Source organism: Pungitius pungitius, chromosome 3, assembly GCF_949316345.1.
Source record: "Pungitius pungitius chromosome 3, fPunPun2.1, whole genome shotgun sequence".
Classification (NCBI taxonomy): Eukaryota; Metazoa; Chordata; class Actinopteri; order Perciformes; family Gasterosteidae; genus Pungitius; species Pungitius pungitius.
The window spans coordinates 679,773-695,400 of NC_084902.1; the positions used below are offsets into that span (position 1 = coordinate 679,773).

The following is a 15,628-nucleotide window of genomic DNA, read 5'->3' on the forward strand; positions in this document are numbered from 1 at the left end:
TAGTCCTGATCCTGATCCTTGTTAGGATATTCCTTATCCACCCGAGTTGGTTGATAGAAGAATCCACTGCAGGAAATTAGTTAAAAAGTTTAACATTTATTTAGAAGAGAAAAAGTTGTACATGAGCAATTCTCCGCAGATATATCTGGAGACAATGAAATACGCATCGCAAGCAAATCCCTTCAAAAGTCCGCCTGCCTTCTGACACTGACCTGTTTTAATCCCTCTGGTGCCCTTGAACGTTGGTTCAACCCAGTTCATCCTTCTGTAACAAACGCCTTCCCCGAACAATGAGTGTCTGGTACTCTCTCCTGCAGCCTTCGGCCTTGCCCTGAAAATGGGTTCAAACTGGCTCTCCCTTCGGTCGCAGGTGTGTTATCTCAGATAATATTTTATCTTCATTTTTCCTGTGCTCTCTCTTCCACCATTCACATTGTCTGCCTTATAAGGACCGATCCCGTCACGCCATCTGTCCTACAAGCGGACATCTATTCTACAAGCTAAAAAGTAAATACAAGAAGACACACACAGAGAACCCCACATCCCACATCCTCTATGTGGACCAGTCTCACTTTAGTCCTGATCCTGATCCTGATTGTTTAATTTAAAGTTATATTACCATTAAAGATTCAGATTGTTTGATATCAGTTTGAAGAGGTTTCCCAAACCAACACTGGAGGTTTATTACATCATTAAAGTTTTATGAACGTTTGAATTATTCAGCGTTTAGACTTCGGCTTCTATTCCTGTCATTAAGATTTAATCCAATAAAGTTTGGGTTTGTTTTAAAAGAACATATGTTCGCTTTGAGTAAAATAAATAAATAAAAATAAAAGGAAATTGCGAGAAATATTTTCTGGTGACCTGGTATTTCCTGTCTCAGTCAGTTTCAAAATAAGATACGCATTTTTAGAACAACGAAGCAGAAGTAACCAGTTTCATTTCAAAGTGTTTTGTGCTTTCTTAAAAACTCTGTTTGTATCCAGACGGGCTCTTAGACCAATCTGTAATATACTATGTATTAATACACTCAGCTTGGTGTATAAATACACTCCGCTCAGAGTACAAGTACACTCTAAAGCTAGTTCCCACTCGAGAGTCTTGAGAGCTTCATCCATGTTTAATGAGACAGAGACGCACGCAAACAACCTCCGACAGCGGCAACAAGAGGGGGATCCATCTTTGTTCTTGTCGCCATAGAAACGTAACTTTGCTGGTCAAATTGTCGTCCACCACAAAAGATGTTACTTGAAAAGCTGAAAAAGTTTCAAGAATTTACTCTGACGCAGCTTTAAGACTTTTAGTTTGGAACAGACTTTTAGTGTGAAAGCTTCTTTACTGACATAAAGATGTTAAAGTGTGAGACTGGCTTCATGAATCTCTGATGATGTCACAGCTTTAATATGTTTCTGCTAGATTCCCCTGCAGGTGCATGTAAATGGAAAAATGTAATGGTGGTTTAATGGTGTAATAATTCATATTAAATATAATTTCAACAAATGTAAGTGTTTTTTTACACAAAAAAACATGAATTATAAAAAGAAATTCGTAAGAATACGATTCATGATTAAAACCTGCTTTCTGACTAATTTCAGATCCTCACACATCATCAGCATCTCCTGGTTCTCTTTGCCCCCCTCAGCCGTCACCATTTCATCCTTTAACCTTCTGTTCTGTCCCTGCCTGTCCTCATCTACAGCGTCCCTGCCTGTCCTCATCTACAGTGTCCCTGTCTGTCCTCATCTACAGCGTCCCTGCCTGTCCTCATCTACAGCGTCCCTGTCTGTCCTCATCTACAGCGTCCCTGCCTGTCCTCTTCTACGATGTCGCTGCCTGTCCTCGTCTACGGTGTCCCTGGCCTCATCTACGGTGTCTCTGTCTGTCCTCATCTACAGTGTCCCTGCCTGTCCTCATCTACAGCGTCCCTGCCTGTCCTCATCTACAGCGTCCCTGCCTGTCCTCTTCTACGATGTCGCTGCCTGTCCTCGTCTACGGTGTCCCTGGCCTCATCTACGGTGTCTCTGTCTGTCCTCATCTACAGTGTCCCTGCCTGTCCTCATCTACAGTGTCCCTGCCTGTCCTCATCTACAGCGTCCCTGCCTGTCCTCATCTACAGTGTCCCTGTCTGTCCTCATCTACAGCGTCCCTGCCTGTCCTCTTCTACGATGTCGCTGCCTGTCCTCGTCTACAGCGTCCCTGCCTGTCCTCATCTACAGTGTCCCTGTCTGTCCTCATCTACAGCGTCCCTGCCTGTCCTCATCTACAGCGTCCCTGTCTGTCCTCATCTACAGCGTCCCTGCCTGTCCTCATCTACAGTGTCCCTGCCTGTCCTCATCTACAGTGTCCCTGCCTGTCCTCATCTACAGCGTCCCTGCCTGTCCTCATCTACAGTGTCCCTGTCTGTCCTCATCTACAGCGTCCCTGCCTGTCCTCATCTACAGCGTCCCTGCCTGTCCTCATCTACAGCGTCCCTGCCTGTCCTCTTCTACGATGTCGCTGCCTGTCCTCGTCTACGGTGTCCCTGGCCTCATCTACGGTGTCTCTGTCTGTCCTCATCTACAGTGTCCCTGCCTGTCCTCATCTACAGCGTCCCTGCCTGTCCTCATCTACAGCGTCCCTGCCTGTCCTCTTCTACGATGTCGCTGCCTGTCCTCGTCTACAGCGTCCCTGCCTGTCCTCATCTACAGTGTCCCTGTCTGTCCTCATCTACAGCGTCCCTGCCTGTCCTCATCTACAGCGTCCCTGTCTGTCCTCATCTACAGCGTCCCTGTCTGTCCTCATCTACAGCGTCCCTGCCTGTCCTCTTCTACGATGTCGCTGCCTGTCCTCGTCTACGGTGTCCCTGGCCTCATCTACGGTGTCTCTGTCTGTCCTCATCTACAGTGTCCCTGCCTGTCCTCATCTACAGCGTCCCTGCCTGTCCTCTTCTACGATGTCGCTGCCTGTCCTCGTCTACGGTGTCCCTGTCCTCATCTACAGTGTCCCTGCCTGTCCTCATCTACAGCGTCCCTGCCTGTCCTCGTCTACGGTGTCTCTGCCTGTCCTCGTCTACGTTGTCCCTGTAGATCGGTTTGCAGACGGATCTCCTGGTTTTGACATGAAGTGAGTCCTCCTGTCTCTCCTATCGTTGTCTGAGTCGTGCGTTTAGGTTCCTTGGTGTGGGACCAGGAACCGTCTGTCTCTGTCTCCGTCTCTGTCTCTGAATATGAAATGTGATGCAATCTGAGCCTGTGATGTGTCCTCCTTGCTTTTTAATAGTGAAGAAAGATCAGTGGTTTGTTCCTATTTGGGATTAATTTATCAATCAGTTGGGTTTGTGTCCACATTTCAACATTTAAAGAGAATAAACCAACCAGAGAAACCGTCTTTGGTCCCATTTAGTGAAGCTGAACATTTGCTCTTTTGTTCTCAGCTGTCACTCTTAAAACAGCAAACGTACATTCAATGTGTTTCATAATAATTTACCTGAAGAGAAGATTGTGTCGAGGAATGACGTCATTAAACTAACAAACTGTAAACTTTAAACTGCACTTCTAATGATTCTTATCTATAACGTGTTTGAAACTGTTATTTGGAGATAATTCTACTTTCTTGTTCTTCTGAGTTTTAATCTTTATGGTTGAAATAAACTTATTGGAAGTCGCTTTGGATAAAAGCGTCATCTAAATGACACGTGACGTAGTATTCTGAATTTGCATCGTGGCGCCACCAGGGGGCGCCATCAGATGAGCAATGCACCACGTGGCTGATAAATACATATTCTATTCTATGACATGTTACCATAAAATACTCTTATAAACTCATACTCATATAACTCGTATTTTAGATGACAAACTATAACCCGTGTTAAGAATCGCAGATTCTATAAACTATTACTATTGTATTTAGCCTTTATTATTATTATAATAAGTTCATTATTATAAGTGTATCACGATGCTGGTACTCAGGTACCTTCCCCTGCTCGTAAGGAGTATTTGTACCGTGCTGGTGGTACTGGTTCTACACGGAGACGCGTCAGGGTTCGGAAAGGATCGGGTCGATGTCTCGCGCTGTTGTGAAACCGGTGTCGCAGCGCGGAGGAGGCGGAGCGTGGACCGGAACACACCGACTTCCTCCCCGTCCTCGCGCTTCCTCCGCAGGCTGGACGCGTCTCGCTCTGAGGCGCAGAGACAGTTGCCGGACACCCGGGGACCGTCCGTCCTCCAGTCAGCAGCGGGCAGCACCGAGGGACCGGAGCCCGGAGCCCGGAGCCCGGAATGAGTCCACGTGAGTCCTCCTCCCGGTGTCCCGCAGTCCGAGGCGCGTGTTCGCGTCTTGTTGTCGTGTTGTCGCTCGTGTCCTCTTCATCTGGGACACGCCGTTCACTCTTTAACTCTTTAACCTAAAACACAGTAAAGTCCATGTCTCACGGAGACGGTTTGGAAGTTGACGTTCGATGACGTCACGTGACGCGCGGGGAATCGATCATGAGCCCAAACGTTGGACTCTGATTTGTGAAATCTGTATAAAGGTATTTACTGAATGAGAAGGACATTCCCCACGTGTCTGATCACCTGATTACTGTCAATCACAGTTTGTGGAATCTGCCGTGATCAGCAAAACCCAGAACACTGCGGCTCCCCTTCATCCTCCTCATCCTCCTCTTCATCATCATCATCATCATCATCATCATCACATATATGCAGTTGATGTTAAATAGAAATAAAACCCTGCAGACGAACCATCACATAAAACTACAGCATATTGAAGATGACTGAATGGAAGAGATTCTACTATCGGATTATTTTGTCACCTCTTTGGAATCTAAAGAATTCTTGACCATTCAAAATTGTAAAGTTTCATGTGGTTTTAAAAAGTTAATTTGACATATTCAGATTTTTAACTAACCAATATTTTATGTGAAAAATATGTTTTTTATTCAGTCATGTTTCTGTATTCCAAAGAGCACATTTATGTCCATTTAGAGTCAAACAGACCATAAAGCAGGGGGGGGCTTTAGGGCGGGGCTACACGCTGATTGACAGGTGTCTAGCAGAGCGAGATGGCACAAAGTGATGGGGGGGGGGCGTGCCGTTAGCCCTCCCCCCAGGAAGTGAATCACCACTAATGAACTACCCAGAATCCTCTGGGGCGGTGGTTGTTGTCTCCGTATGTGATAATTGTCCCAGGATGTTCTGTCTGTCCACCTCCACCGTCTTTTATTTTGAAATATGGTCTGTGCAGAAACCGTTTCCTGTCCAGCTGATATTCCCACTCAGATGATTTATTTGTTCATCACAACCAGCTGTTGTGTTGAAACCACTTCCTGTCTCTGATTTGCTCACATTGTAGGCAAAGATCTTCTTCTGGACTCCTGATGTCTTTTTCTCCTCGTCTTTCTTGTCCTCTTCATTAATGTCTCAGTCTTTGAATGTCCATCTTCTTTTTCCCCTGAATTTACTATTCGATAATGTCTCATTTGCATATTTAATCAATTCATTAACGGTGTAATCCATGATCTATAAACCGGTAAATGTCAGCGATGAAGAGGTTTCATGTTAATTTCACGTCCTCATGAGAATCTGTTATTATTATTATTGTTATTATTAATATACACAATATTATTGTTATTATTAATATACACAATATTGTTGTTATTATTCAGAGGAACTACAGATGCTTTTTGATCAGTTTACAAAACAACAACAGAGACGTTATAAAACATCTCCGTCTCTCTGCAGGTCCTCCTTCATCTCCCCCCCCCCTCCTCCTCCTCCCCCTCCTCCTATTGGGCGGGACAAAGCTGGCTGTCAGTCAGTCCAGGGACTCGTCAGGTGAGTGACAGCTGTGAGCTGGTTAGAGGACCCAGATCGATAGAATCCATCCAGTCCGGTCCAAATAAAACTATATATATATATATAATATATATGTGTGTGTAGGTCTCTGCTGGAGGGGTACCAGCAGGATGAGGGAGGTTGTTTGTCTGGGGGGGGGGCAGTGATGAATGAGATGAAACCTAAATGTGTCCTTTGGGGGACAAAGACAGACAGATGATGTCTCACTCCCTGTGAGACAGACACGTACATAAAAACTGTCTGTGGTCCCAGAGTAAAGATTTATATTCTACTTCATTCATTACACAGCAGTGTGTGTGTGTGTGTGTGTGTGTGTGTGTGTGTGTGTGTGTGTGTGTGTGTGTGTGTGTGTGTGTGTGTGTGTGTGTGTGTGTGTGTGTGTGTGTGTGTGTAATGGACCTGTCAGGGTTTCCTGCACAGCGTATTAGTCTTTCTATTAAAACCTCCTTCATCACTATCCCCCCATCTACAGTCTACAGGACACACACACACACACACACACACACACACACACACACACACACACACACACACACACACACACACACACTGAGGACTGGAGGTTTTTTAGAAGTTGTGAATCATTTGACTGAGTTACATCACATGTCATTTATCTGATGCTTTCAATAAAAGGGACTTTCAATAAAAGCATTTCAACCATCAGGAAACTCCGAAGAACAAGAAACCACAAAGTGTCATTTCATGAAATCAGGCGATTTAAAAGCTGTTATAGATTATAAGTAGAATGACTACAGTTTGTTAGTGTTTAGTGGAGCTGTGTGTGAGGGACGAAGCTTCCATGACTGACAGGAGGTTTTAATGTTCATCTCCTTCATTACTTCTTCTGGTGGGATTGAGTAACATGAGACGTTATTAGTGAGGCCTTCAGGGCATTGGAGGGATCAATAAGGCCCCACTATTAGGGTCAGCTATTGATCCTGGTCTCTGTCCACGTCCATCAGAGACGTCTCCGCTCCCATTGGTCCATCAGCGGGAGACGTTCGTCAAACTAAACGAGTTGTTGCTGATTCAGATGATGGAGGTCTTTTTCTTCAGGGGGAGGCTTTGCGGTTTCTGTTTGTAACACGGCCATCATGAAACTACACTTCCCATGAGCCTCAGCAGGAGTCCGTGTTATGACACTCAGAAATATGGACCTTCATATCAAAGTATCCACCTCTCTAAACAGACTTAGTTGTGGTGACGCGTTAAAGTCACGTGGTTCAGGATCTATTTTGTGGCACCGTTGGGCGGATGGATACCCTGAACCCGTCTCCTCCCTCAGAGCCCATGTGCTACGACTGGGGGGAGTCCAGTGAGGGAGGGGTCTCGATCCTGGAGGGGGAGGCCGGGTGGCTGTCCTGTCCTCTCTTCTCTCACCCCTCCGTCTACAACTACACCTCCACCCAGAACGCTGGGCTCAACCTGGTCTGGTACCGTCTCCCCGAGGGCCACGACGTGGAGCAGCCGATCCAGTGCAGGTAGGGCGGGGGGCTCCGATGGGGGGGGGCTTAGCAGTCATCAGAGAGAATCGCGTCAGTTTTCAGAAGAGGGGGGTTTGTAATTGGGTCTGATTCCACGCAGCCTGCGGGTCACCAGAGACCGGGAGCGCCTGTGGCTGCAGCCGGCCTTCGCCAACGACTCGGGCCACTACATCTGCATGCTGAGGTAGGTCATGGTCACATGGTCAGCCTCTAGTGAGCCAATCGGGAGGAGGAGGAAGCCATGTGGAGAACTGCTGGTTTACCTTTTGACTTTTTGAAAGTAAACACACGAGATGTTAAACTTGATGCTTTGTGAGACCTTATGTAACATGTGAATATACATTATTATTACATTACATGTCATTTAGCTGACACTTACATCGCATTATAGACCATGCATTACATTTTAGCCTGGGGAGCAGTTAGGGGTCAGGTGTCTTGCTCAGGGACACTTCGACATGGCACATGGGGCAGCCGGGATTCGAACCACCAACCTTGCGGCTCCCAGCGCATCACATGACTCCATGACCACCATCGCCCATATACAGACTGTCTCACACCCCCCTCACTCAGTGTGGGGGAGGGTGGCTGGAGTTCCGCCTCTTTCAGGAAGTGCTTCACAGCAGCTACAAGTCATCAGAGATGTAATCTGACCTTCATCCTGATGAAGATCTCTGCAGGATGTTTGTGACTCATGAAGAAGAAGAAGGGAACTCACATGTGACCTGGTTAGATGTTCCAGTGTGGTCACTTCCTGTTTCCTTTCTGGTTTGCGGTTCATCTGCTCTACTTTTTGTTTGCACGCTTGTTGGTGCGTTTTAAAGTTTCCTCTGCGATAGACATCGTCTTTTCTTGTCTCCGTAGCAACCAGACGTCCTGCATTAAGATCTCCATGCGCCTGAAGGTGCTGCGCCCGGATGAGGTTTCCCGCAGCGAAAGCTGCCATCCTCCGGTCGCCGTGGCGCCCACTCAGAGGATCATCCCCTTTCAAACGGGGGGGCAGCTGGACTGTCCCGACCTGCAGGAGGCGCGCAAGATGGCGGGCGGAGACGCAACGGTCACCTGGTCCCATGTGAGGCCAACGTGTGTCTCCCCGTCTGTCTCCCGTCCGTCTCCTGGTCCCGTCTGACGTGTGTCTCTCTCTCTCAGAGGTGCAACAGGAGCTCCTTCTACAGCCAGCGGCAGCAGAAAGGACCCAGTCTCCAGATCCACGTCATGCAGGGTCCTTACAAGGGCCTCTACTTCTGTACGGTCAGCTACGAGAGGGCGGGGCAAAAGCTGCAGTTCACCCGCAGCATCAATCTGAGCGCTGTGTGTGAGTACTACTACTGGTACCACCACTACTACTACTAGTACTACTAGTACTACTATACAAACTTCTTTTTTCTCAGTTCCAGATTTTCTTCCTAAACTTCCCAGCATCCTCCACCCGGGAAAAGACCAGATCACCACCGTCAAACGGAGTAAGTGGACCAGTGTCCTCCGTCACGGGGACACCTAACTGCGTCCTGATTGATTATTGATCGTGTAGCGTCGTCCCCTCAGACTCGGATGCCCGCCTGGTGTGCACGGCCCTGTTCCCGTACCTCAACTCCTCCTGGGACATCTGGTGGACGGTGGACGGGAAGAGGCTGGACAAACTGTCCGACAAGCATCGGTTCTCCAGGACCACCAGGTGGAGACCCCCCCACACTCATACACTACACAGGTGGTGAAGGGTAAGTTGCCCAGCGGGCTTATGGGTAATGAGTGGATATGATGGGTGCAGTACGCTGAAGAACGACCATGAGGACCTGACGGTGCAGAGCGTGCTGCTGGTCCAGTACTTCCAGTCCCAGGACCTGAGGCGGGAGTTCAACTGCTCTGTGAGGAACGCTCGGGGGTTCGAGACCCGCAGGGCCCAGCTGGAGGAGGAGGGTGAGCGGTTTGTCCTCCGAGACGTTCTCTTTGAAGCCAGAAGATAATCATGTGTTTCTACTGATGTTTTTATTGATGTTCACGTCAGTTTATCACAGAAGTTCATCACTGAAAGCTTAGCAGGAAAGAACAGTACAGATCTGCTCGCGTGCTTTTAGTGTGGCGGTTCAACAGGAAGTGATGCTTTTCCATCCATACATCTGAATGTACAATTGAACTTAAAACAGAAAACAGGCTGAGAGGAAACTGCTCATCAAAAAAATCAATAAAACACGGGTTTGTGTTTTTTGTTGTTTTTGTGCACCAGCTGTGATATTTAAGTTAAATGACTAGAAAATATTAGTATTAGATTCATTTCAACCGGTACAGACTTACTGTTTACAAACGTGCCACAATTTTACTTATTTAACTTTATTTCTTTAAATTGTAGTGACTTTAATCGTTGAGTTACTTTAATCGTTTAATTTAGTTACTTTAATCATTTAGTTACTTTAATCGTTTAGTTACTTAAACGTTTTGTTTAGTTACTTTAATTGTTTAGTTACTTTAATCGTTTAGTTACTTTATTCGTTTAACGCTGTCCCTTTAATGTGGCTCCAGGTGTGTTCACCTGTCACTCACCACCTGTCTGCCTCCCTCAGTGTCGCTGCCCTCCCTGGAGCTGGGCTGTGGCCTCGGGGCGACGCTGCTCCTCATGCTGCTCCTCTTCTTCCTCTACCACGTCTTCTGGCTGGAGCTGCTGCTGCTCTACCGCTCCTGGTTCGGCACCGACGAGAGACACACAGGTGAGACACACACACACAGGAGAGACACACACACACACACACAGGTGAGACACACACACACACACAGGTGAGACACCCCCATGCTGAAAGGTTTTTAACTTTGTGTGTGTGTGTGTGTGTGTGTGTCCACAGACCATAAGGAGTACGATGTGTACATCTCCTATGCGAGGAACAGCGAGGAGGAGCACTTTGTTCTCTTCACCCTCCGAAGCGTCCTGGAGAACGAGCTTGGATTCTCCGTCTGCATCTTCGACAGAGACAGTCTGCCGGGGGGGAGTGAGTACTCATTCTACTACTAATGATAGTAGTACTAATACTACTTCTACTACTACCAATTGTACTAATGCTTTGGCTTTTACTGGTACTACTACTGTACCTGTAGTAGTATTACTACTGGTACTATTACGTTTACTACTTCTACTACTACCACTCCTTAGTCCTTATACGACTGGTGGTATTACTTTTAATACTATTAGCACAATACTGGTGCTACTATTACCGCCACTACTACGACTATCACTGCCACCACTGCTACTACTATTAGGAATCTACTAATAGTACAACTTCTGTTAATAGTTATTCTAATACTACCACTTCCTGATACTACTTCCTGGTGCCACCTCCTGGTACTACTTCCTGGTACCACCTCCTGGTACCACTTCCTGGTACTACCTCCTGTTACCACTTCCTGATACTACTTCCTGGTGCCACCTCCTGATACTACTTCCTGGTGCCACCTCCTGGTACTACTTCCTGGTACCACCTCCTGGTGCCACTTCCTGGTACTACCTCCTGTTACCACTTCCTGATACTACCTCCTGGTGCCACCTCCTGGTACTACTTCCTGGTGCCACCTCCTGGTACCACCTCCTGGTACTACCTCCTGGTACCACCTCCTGGTACCACCTCCTGATACTACTTCCTGATGCCACCTCCTGGTACTACTTCCTGGTACCACCTCCTGGTACTACTTCACGATACTACCTCCTGGTGCCACTTTCTGGTACCACCTCCTGGTACCACTTCCTGATACTACCTCCTGGTACTACTTCCTGGTTCCACCTCCTGGTGCCACCTCCTGGTACCACCTCCTGGTACTACATCCTGATGCCACCTCCTGGTACTACTTCCTGGTACCATCTCCCGGTACTACATCCTGATGCCACTTCCTGGTACTACTTCCTGGTACCACCTCCTGGTACTACATTCTGATGCCACCTCCTGGTGCCACCTCCTGGTACTACCTCCTGGTACCACCTCCTGGTCCTACTACTAGTTGTCCCGTCATTGACCCTCCTCTTTTCCTGCAGCCATCACAGACGAGACGCTGAGCTTCGTGGCTCGCAGCCGGCGCCTCCTGGTGGTGGTCAGCCCCGGCTACGCCTCCCGGGGCTCCCAGGCCCTGCTGGAGCTGCAGGCCGGCATCGATGGCATGGCGCTGGGCGGGCACCTGCGGGTGATCCTAGTCCAGTACAAGCCAGTCCAGCGCCATGGCTGGGTCCGGGAGCTGAGGAGGGCCCGCGTGGCCCTGGTGCTGGTCCGTTGGCAGGGGGACAAATCCCGGGAGCTATCGTCCCGCTTCTGGAAGCGACTGAGGGTGGAGCTGCCCGTGAGGAGGGTCAGCAGCGGCAGGGAGGTGGAGGAGGGGGGTGGGGGGAAAGAGATGAGGCTGCACAGTCAGAACAGCACCAACTCCCAAACGGGCCTCATCAGCAACACCGTCAAAGACCCGCAGACGGTCCTCAAGTCAGTGGCGTAGCCGTGGTGATCGCCTCGATTTATCACGTCATTTAGCTGACGCCTTTATCCAAAGCGACTTACATTGCATTTTAACTCATTACGACTTATTACGACTCATTATGACTCTTTAAGACGTATTACAACTCGTTACGACTCGTTACGACTTGTTACAGAACCAGGAAACAGGGACCAGGAGTGATTGCTGCTTGTGTTCCATAAACCTCAGCGTTAGTGCATCTTAACACTGTCACATGATGTGCTGTTTTGTCACTTAGTAGTCAGATGAAATGTATTTAGAGTATAAATGTTACATGTTATCTGAACTGTTGATAATTTTGTTCTATTTGGGGTCACTTTTCAGCATACGTGCTAAAAAGTACAAATACAGTATACTTGTGTCGTTATGTATTTCTCTTTAAAAAGAAGCTATCCTATTTTTAAGAGAATAGTATTATGAGAGAAATGGTTCTGCACTTTGTCATAATTCTTTTGTATTTTTACAGTATTTCATGTTTTAATAAAGGAGTTTTTCATCTAATCATTATTTGTCATCATCTTCATTTAATTTCATAGTTTTTTCATGTATTATTTTCTCTGTAGATTATTTCGAGAAGTTTAAAACTCTCGTCCGTTTAAACTAAAGTGTGTATATATAAGTGTTGTTAATAATGCTATTATTTAGTCTGGGACGAAGCAGACCCCCGTTCTTCCAGACGTTCACCAGATGTGTATTCTCCATCCACCACAGTTCTAAATGAATGAGTTTTAGCCAACATAAGCTTATTTTATTGTGTTTCTCACACGAGCTCATAATCCTCTTACTGAATGTCAGAGGTTTTATTGGAGCTGCAAAAAGATGAGGTTTCCAAAGAGCCTCATTGACTAAACAAAGTTGAATCAATGCAATGAACCATAAAGCTCTGTCAAAGAACCTCTTCAATATTTATCTGCCATCTGATTGGCTCTTCCTTGTCACATGACAGTTTTTTTCTCCAGACTTAACTTCACTTTCAAGCTTTTTTAAATCAAGAATAACTGATGTGAGTAAACAAAACAACACAAGATTTTGTCTGGTCTTCAGTACTTTGTTGACATGATGTGTGATCAGCTGTTCCTCACTTCCTGTCTGTAGACCTATCAGAGGCCGTGCTTCACTCCATGCGGCGGAGCCGGCGCCTCCTCTTTGTCCTCAGCCCCAGCTTCCTGATGGAGAAGAGCTTCAGCCTCCTGGAGTGTCGCCTGGGCCTGCACCTCCACCAGGGCCACCAGGCCGCCTTGGTGGCTGTGGTGTACCGCTCCGTCGGTAAGGTGCCCTGCGCCGAGGCGGTCCAGATCCGGCGCGCCGCCGGCACCGCCCTGGCGTGGCGGCGGGCTCGGTCAGAACCGCGGCGCTCGCACTTCTGGCTGAGACTGAGGCTGGCGCTTCCGGTGCGGCCGCTCGCTGCCGGCCGGCGGCTGATCGACAGCACCTCGTCCCACTCTGACCTGGCTGCCCTGGCGCTGCAGAGGGTCCAACGGAACCAGCACCAGAACCACAACGACAGAGCTAATCAGAGCCGCACGAACCGGCGGGCCCCGCCCAGAGGGAGGGGCGGGCGGATGGGCGTGGAGGGCTGGTCTCCGCACGGCGCCGGCTGCTCGGGGTGCGCTGGGTTCACTGGTCAGGTGCAGGCCAGCGGGGCGCCGCTTACAATTTTTTGTATTTTCTTTTATTATTAGTATCATTTTATTTTTTAATAAATAAATACTTTTAGGTGAATATTATTTATTTTTTGGTTGTCCATGTGTAACTATGTTTTCATGAATGAAAGCATCATCTTATCGCCAGTCACAGGTCCAGCAGGGACCCCAAACTTCACTTTATCTCATCTAACAGCTCTGACTGGGGGGTCCAGTGCAGAGATTTAACCTCTCCACACAGACCTGGCTCTTCATCGGGGCCTCCTCCCAGCTGGCTCCTCGTGAATGGCTGAGCTTCTCACCATCTCTGAGGGAGACGCCAGCCGCTCTCCTGAGGAAACCCATTTCGGCCGCTTGTACCCGTGACTTAGTCCTTTCGGTCATGACCCCTCCTTCATGACCAGGTGAGGGTAGGAATAAAGATTGACCACACAGGAACAACCCCCCAAACAATGGAAACCCTTCATGGGGACAAAGGGAAGAAACCTCAGTGAGACACAGAGGAGGACCGTCCATCAGGGTGGACACACTACAGGACGTCATGTGACACAATGGACAATGTAAAATGTACAATACATTCATTTCGTAAATTGTAATCGTAAATTTCGGGATCATGGCGGTTGGTGCATAACAACGGACAGTAAGACAAACAAGACAGAAGACAAAGTGCAAGAAAATGACAATGTTCAATTTACAAATTTAAAGTTTAACTCTACGGCCCGTTTTAGTGCCAGTTTGTTTTAAGATAACTTGACTGCTAGTTTCTGTCTTTAGTTACTCTAGTTAGTGTCTTTAACGACGGGGAGTGGTCAGCGCAGCCGCAGTTCTTGTTCCTGTTCCTGTTCCTGTACCTGTACCTGTTCCTGTACCTGTTCTTGTTCCTGTACCTGTTCTTGTTCCTGTTCCTGTACCTGTACCTGTACCCGTTCCTGTTCCTGTACCTGTTCCTGTTCCTGTACCTGTTCTTGTTCCTGTTCCTGTACCTGTACCCGTTCCTGTACCTGTTCCTGTACCCGTTCCTGTACCTGTACCTGTACCTGTACCTGTTCCTGTACCTGTACCTATTCCTGTTCCTGTACCTGTTCAGGTACCTGTACCTGTTTCTGTTCCTGTACCTGTACCTGTTCGAGTCTCTACCCGCAGATACGACCGCCCTCGGACTAGATCTGCTCTCTATTGTAACCTATGCTCTCTTGCCTACCCCACTTGCTCCACACATGTCCAACACCTTGTTACAGGAACTGCTTTGCCATCCAGCAGTCGCTTGACTTCCTGGCCCTCACTGAGACCTGGATCACACTGGAGAAAACATCCACCCCAGCTGCTCTCTCCTCCGCCTTCTCCTTCAGCCACACACCCAGACCCTCTGGCAGGGGGGTGGCACAGGTTTACTCATTTCACCCAAATGGATCTTCTCCTTACCCTCTTTCATCTTCCACCCCATTGTCTATTGAATTCCATGCTGCGACAGGTTCTCACCGGAGAGGGGGGGGGCACTGACTGCATTCCTGACTGTGATTCCCTCATCAATCAGCTAATTACTGCAGAAGACAAATCAATGACGCACACACACACACACACACAGATACACAACACACACGGACACACACACAACACACAGAGACACACACACACACCTTCTGAGAGGCCGGAACTACAAATTAGTAGTACTTTATACTGTACTAGTACTAGTAGCTACTTCTCAGAAGTACATGTTGTACTTTATACAATACTACGTCTCAGAGGTACATGTTGTACTTTATACTCTGTCTCAGAGGTACATGTTGTACTTTATACTGTACTACGTCTCAGAGGTACATGTTGTACTTTATGCTGTACTACGTCTCAGAGGTACATGTTGTACTTTATACAGTACTACGTCTCAGAGGTACACGTTGTACTTTATGCTGTACTACGTCTCAGAGGTACATGTTGTACTTTATACTCTACGTCTCAGAGGTACATGTTGTACTTTATACAGTACTACGTCTCAGAGGTACATGTTGTACTTTATACTCTGTCTCAGAGGTACATGTTGTACTTTATGCTGTACTATGTCTCAGAGGTACATGTTGTACTTTATACTGTACTACGTCTCAAAGGTACATGTTGTACTTTATGCCGTATTATGTCTCAGAGGTACATGTTGTACTTTATGCTCTATGTCTCAGAGGTACATGTTGTACTG

General features: G+C 47.6%; 1 protein-coding gene and 1 long non-coding RNA gene across 2 annotated transcripts; one reads left to right on the forward strand and one right to left on the reverse strand.

Moving 5' to 3' along the window:
* Positions 1–2,523: 2,523 nt before the first annotated feature.
* On the forward strand, positions 2,524–12,883 carry LOC119227817 (interleukin-1 receptor accessory protein). Its single transcript, XM_062560946.1, has 12 exons — positions 2,524–4,266; positions 5,721–5,813; positions 7,120–7,315; positions 7,419–7,502; positions 8,183–8,390; positions 8,468–8,633; positions 8,710–8,781; positions 8,864–8,993; positions 9,087–9,235; positions 9,877–10,020; positions 10,153–10,296; positions 11,331–12,883. Exons 1-12 carry the CDS (start codon positions 4,257–4,259, stop codon positions 11,777–11,779), a joined length of 1,845 nt encoding a protein of 614 aa, XP_062416930.1. The 5' UTR covers positions 2,524–4,256; the 3' UTR covers positions 11,780–12,883.
* On the reverse strand, positions 4,280–10,284 carry LOC119228752 (uncharacterized). The gene is made up of 3 exons (XR_005121552.2): positions 10,155–10,284; positions 9,857–9,991; positions 4,280–4,381 (listed from the first exon to the last, which is right to left on the reverse strand). It is a non-coding gene; the product is annotated as an uncharacterized LOC119228752 (long non-coding RNA).
* Positions 12,884–15,628: the final 2,745 nt, after the last annotated feature.

Bases quoted from the DNA above. Each gene is read 5' to 3' on its own strand.
- LOC119227817 (XM_062560946.1), top strand. The intron at 8,782-8,863 runs GTAAGTGGACCA...TCGTCCCCTCAG, and splicing joins GATCACCACCGTCAAACGGA to ACTCGGATGCCCGCCTGGTG. The intron at 9,236-9,876 runs GTGAGCGGTTTG...TGCCTCCCTCAG, and splicing joins GGCCCAGCTGGAGGAGGAGG to TGTCGCTGCCCTCCCTGGAG.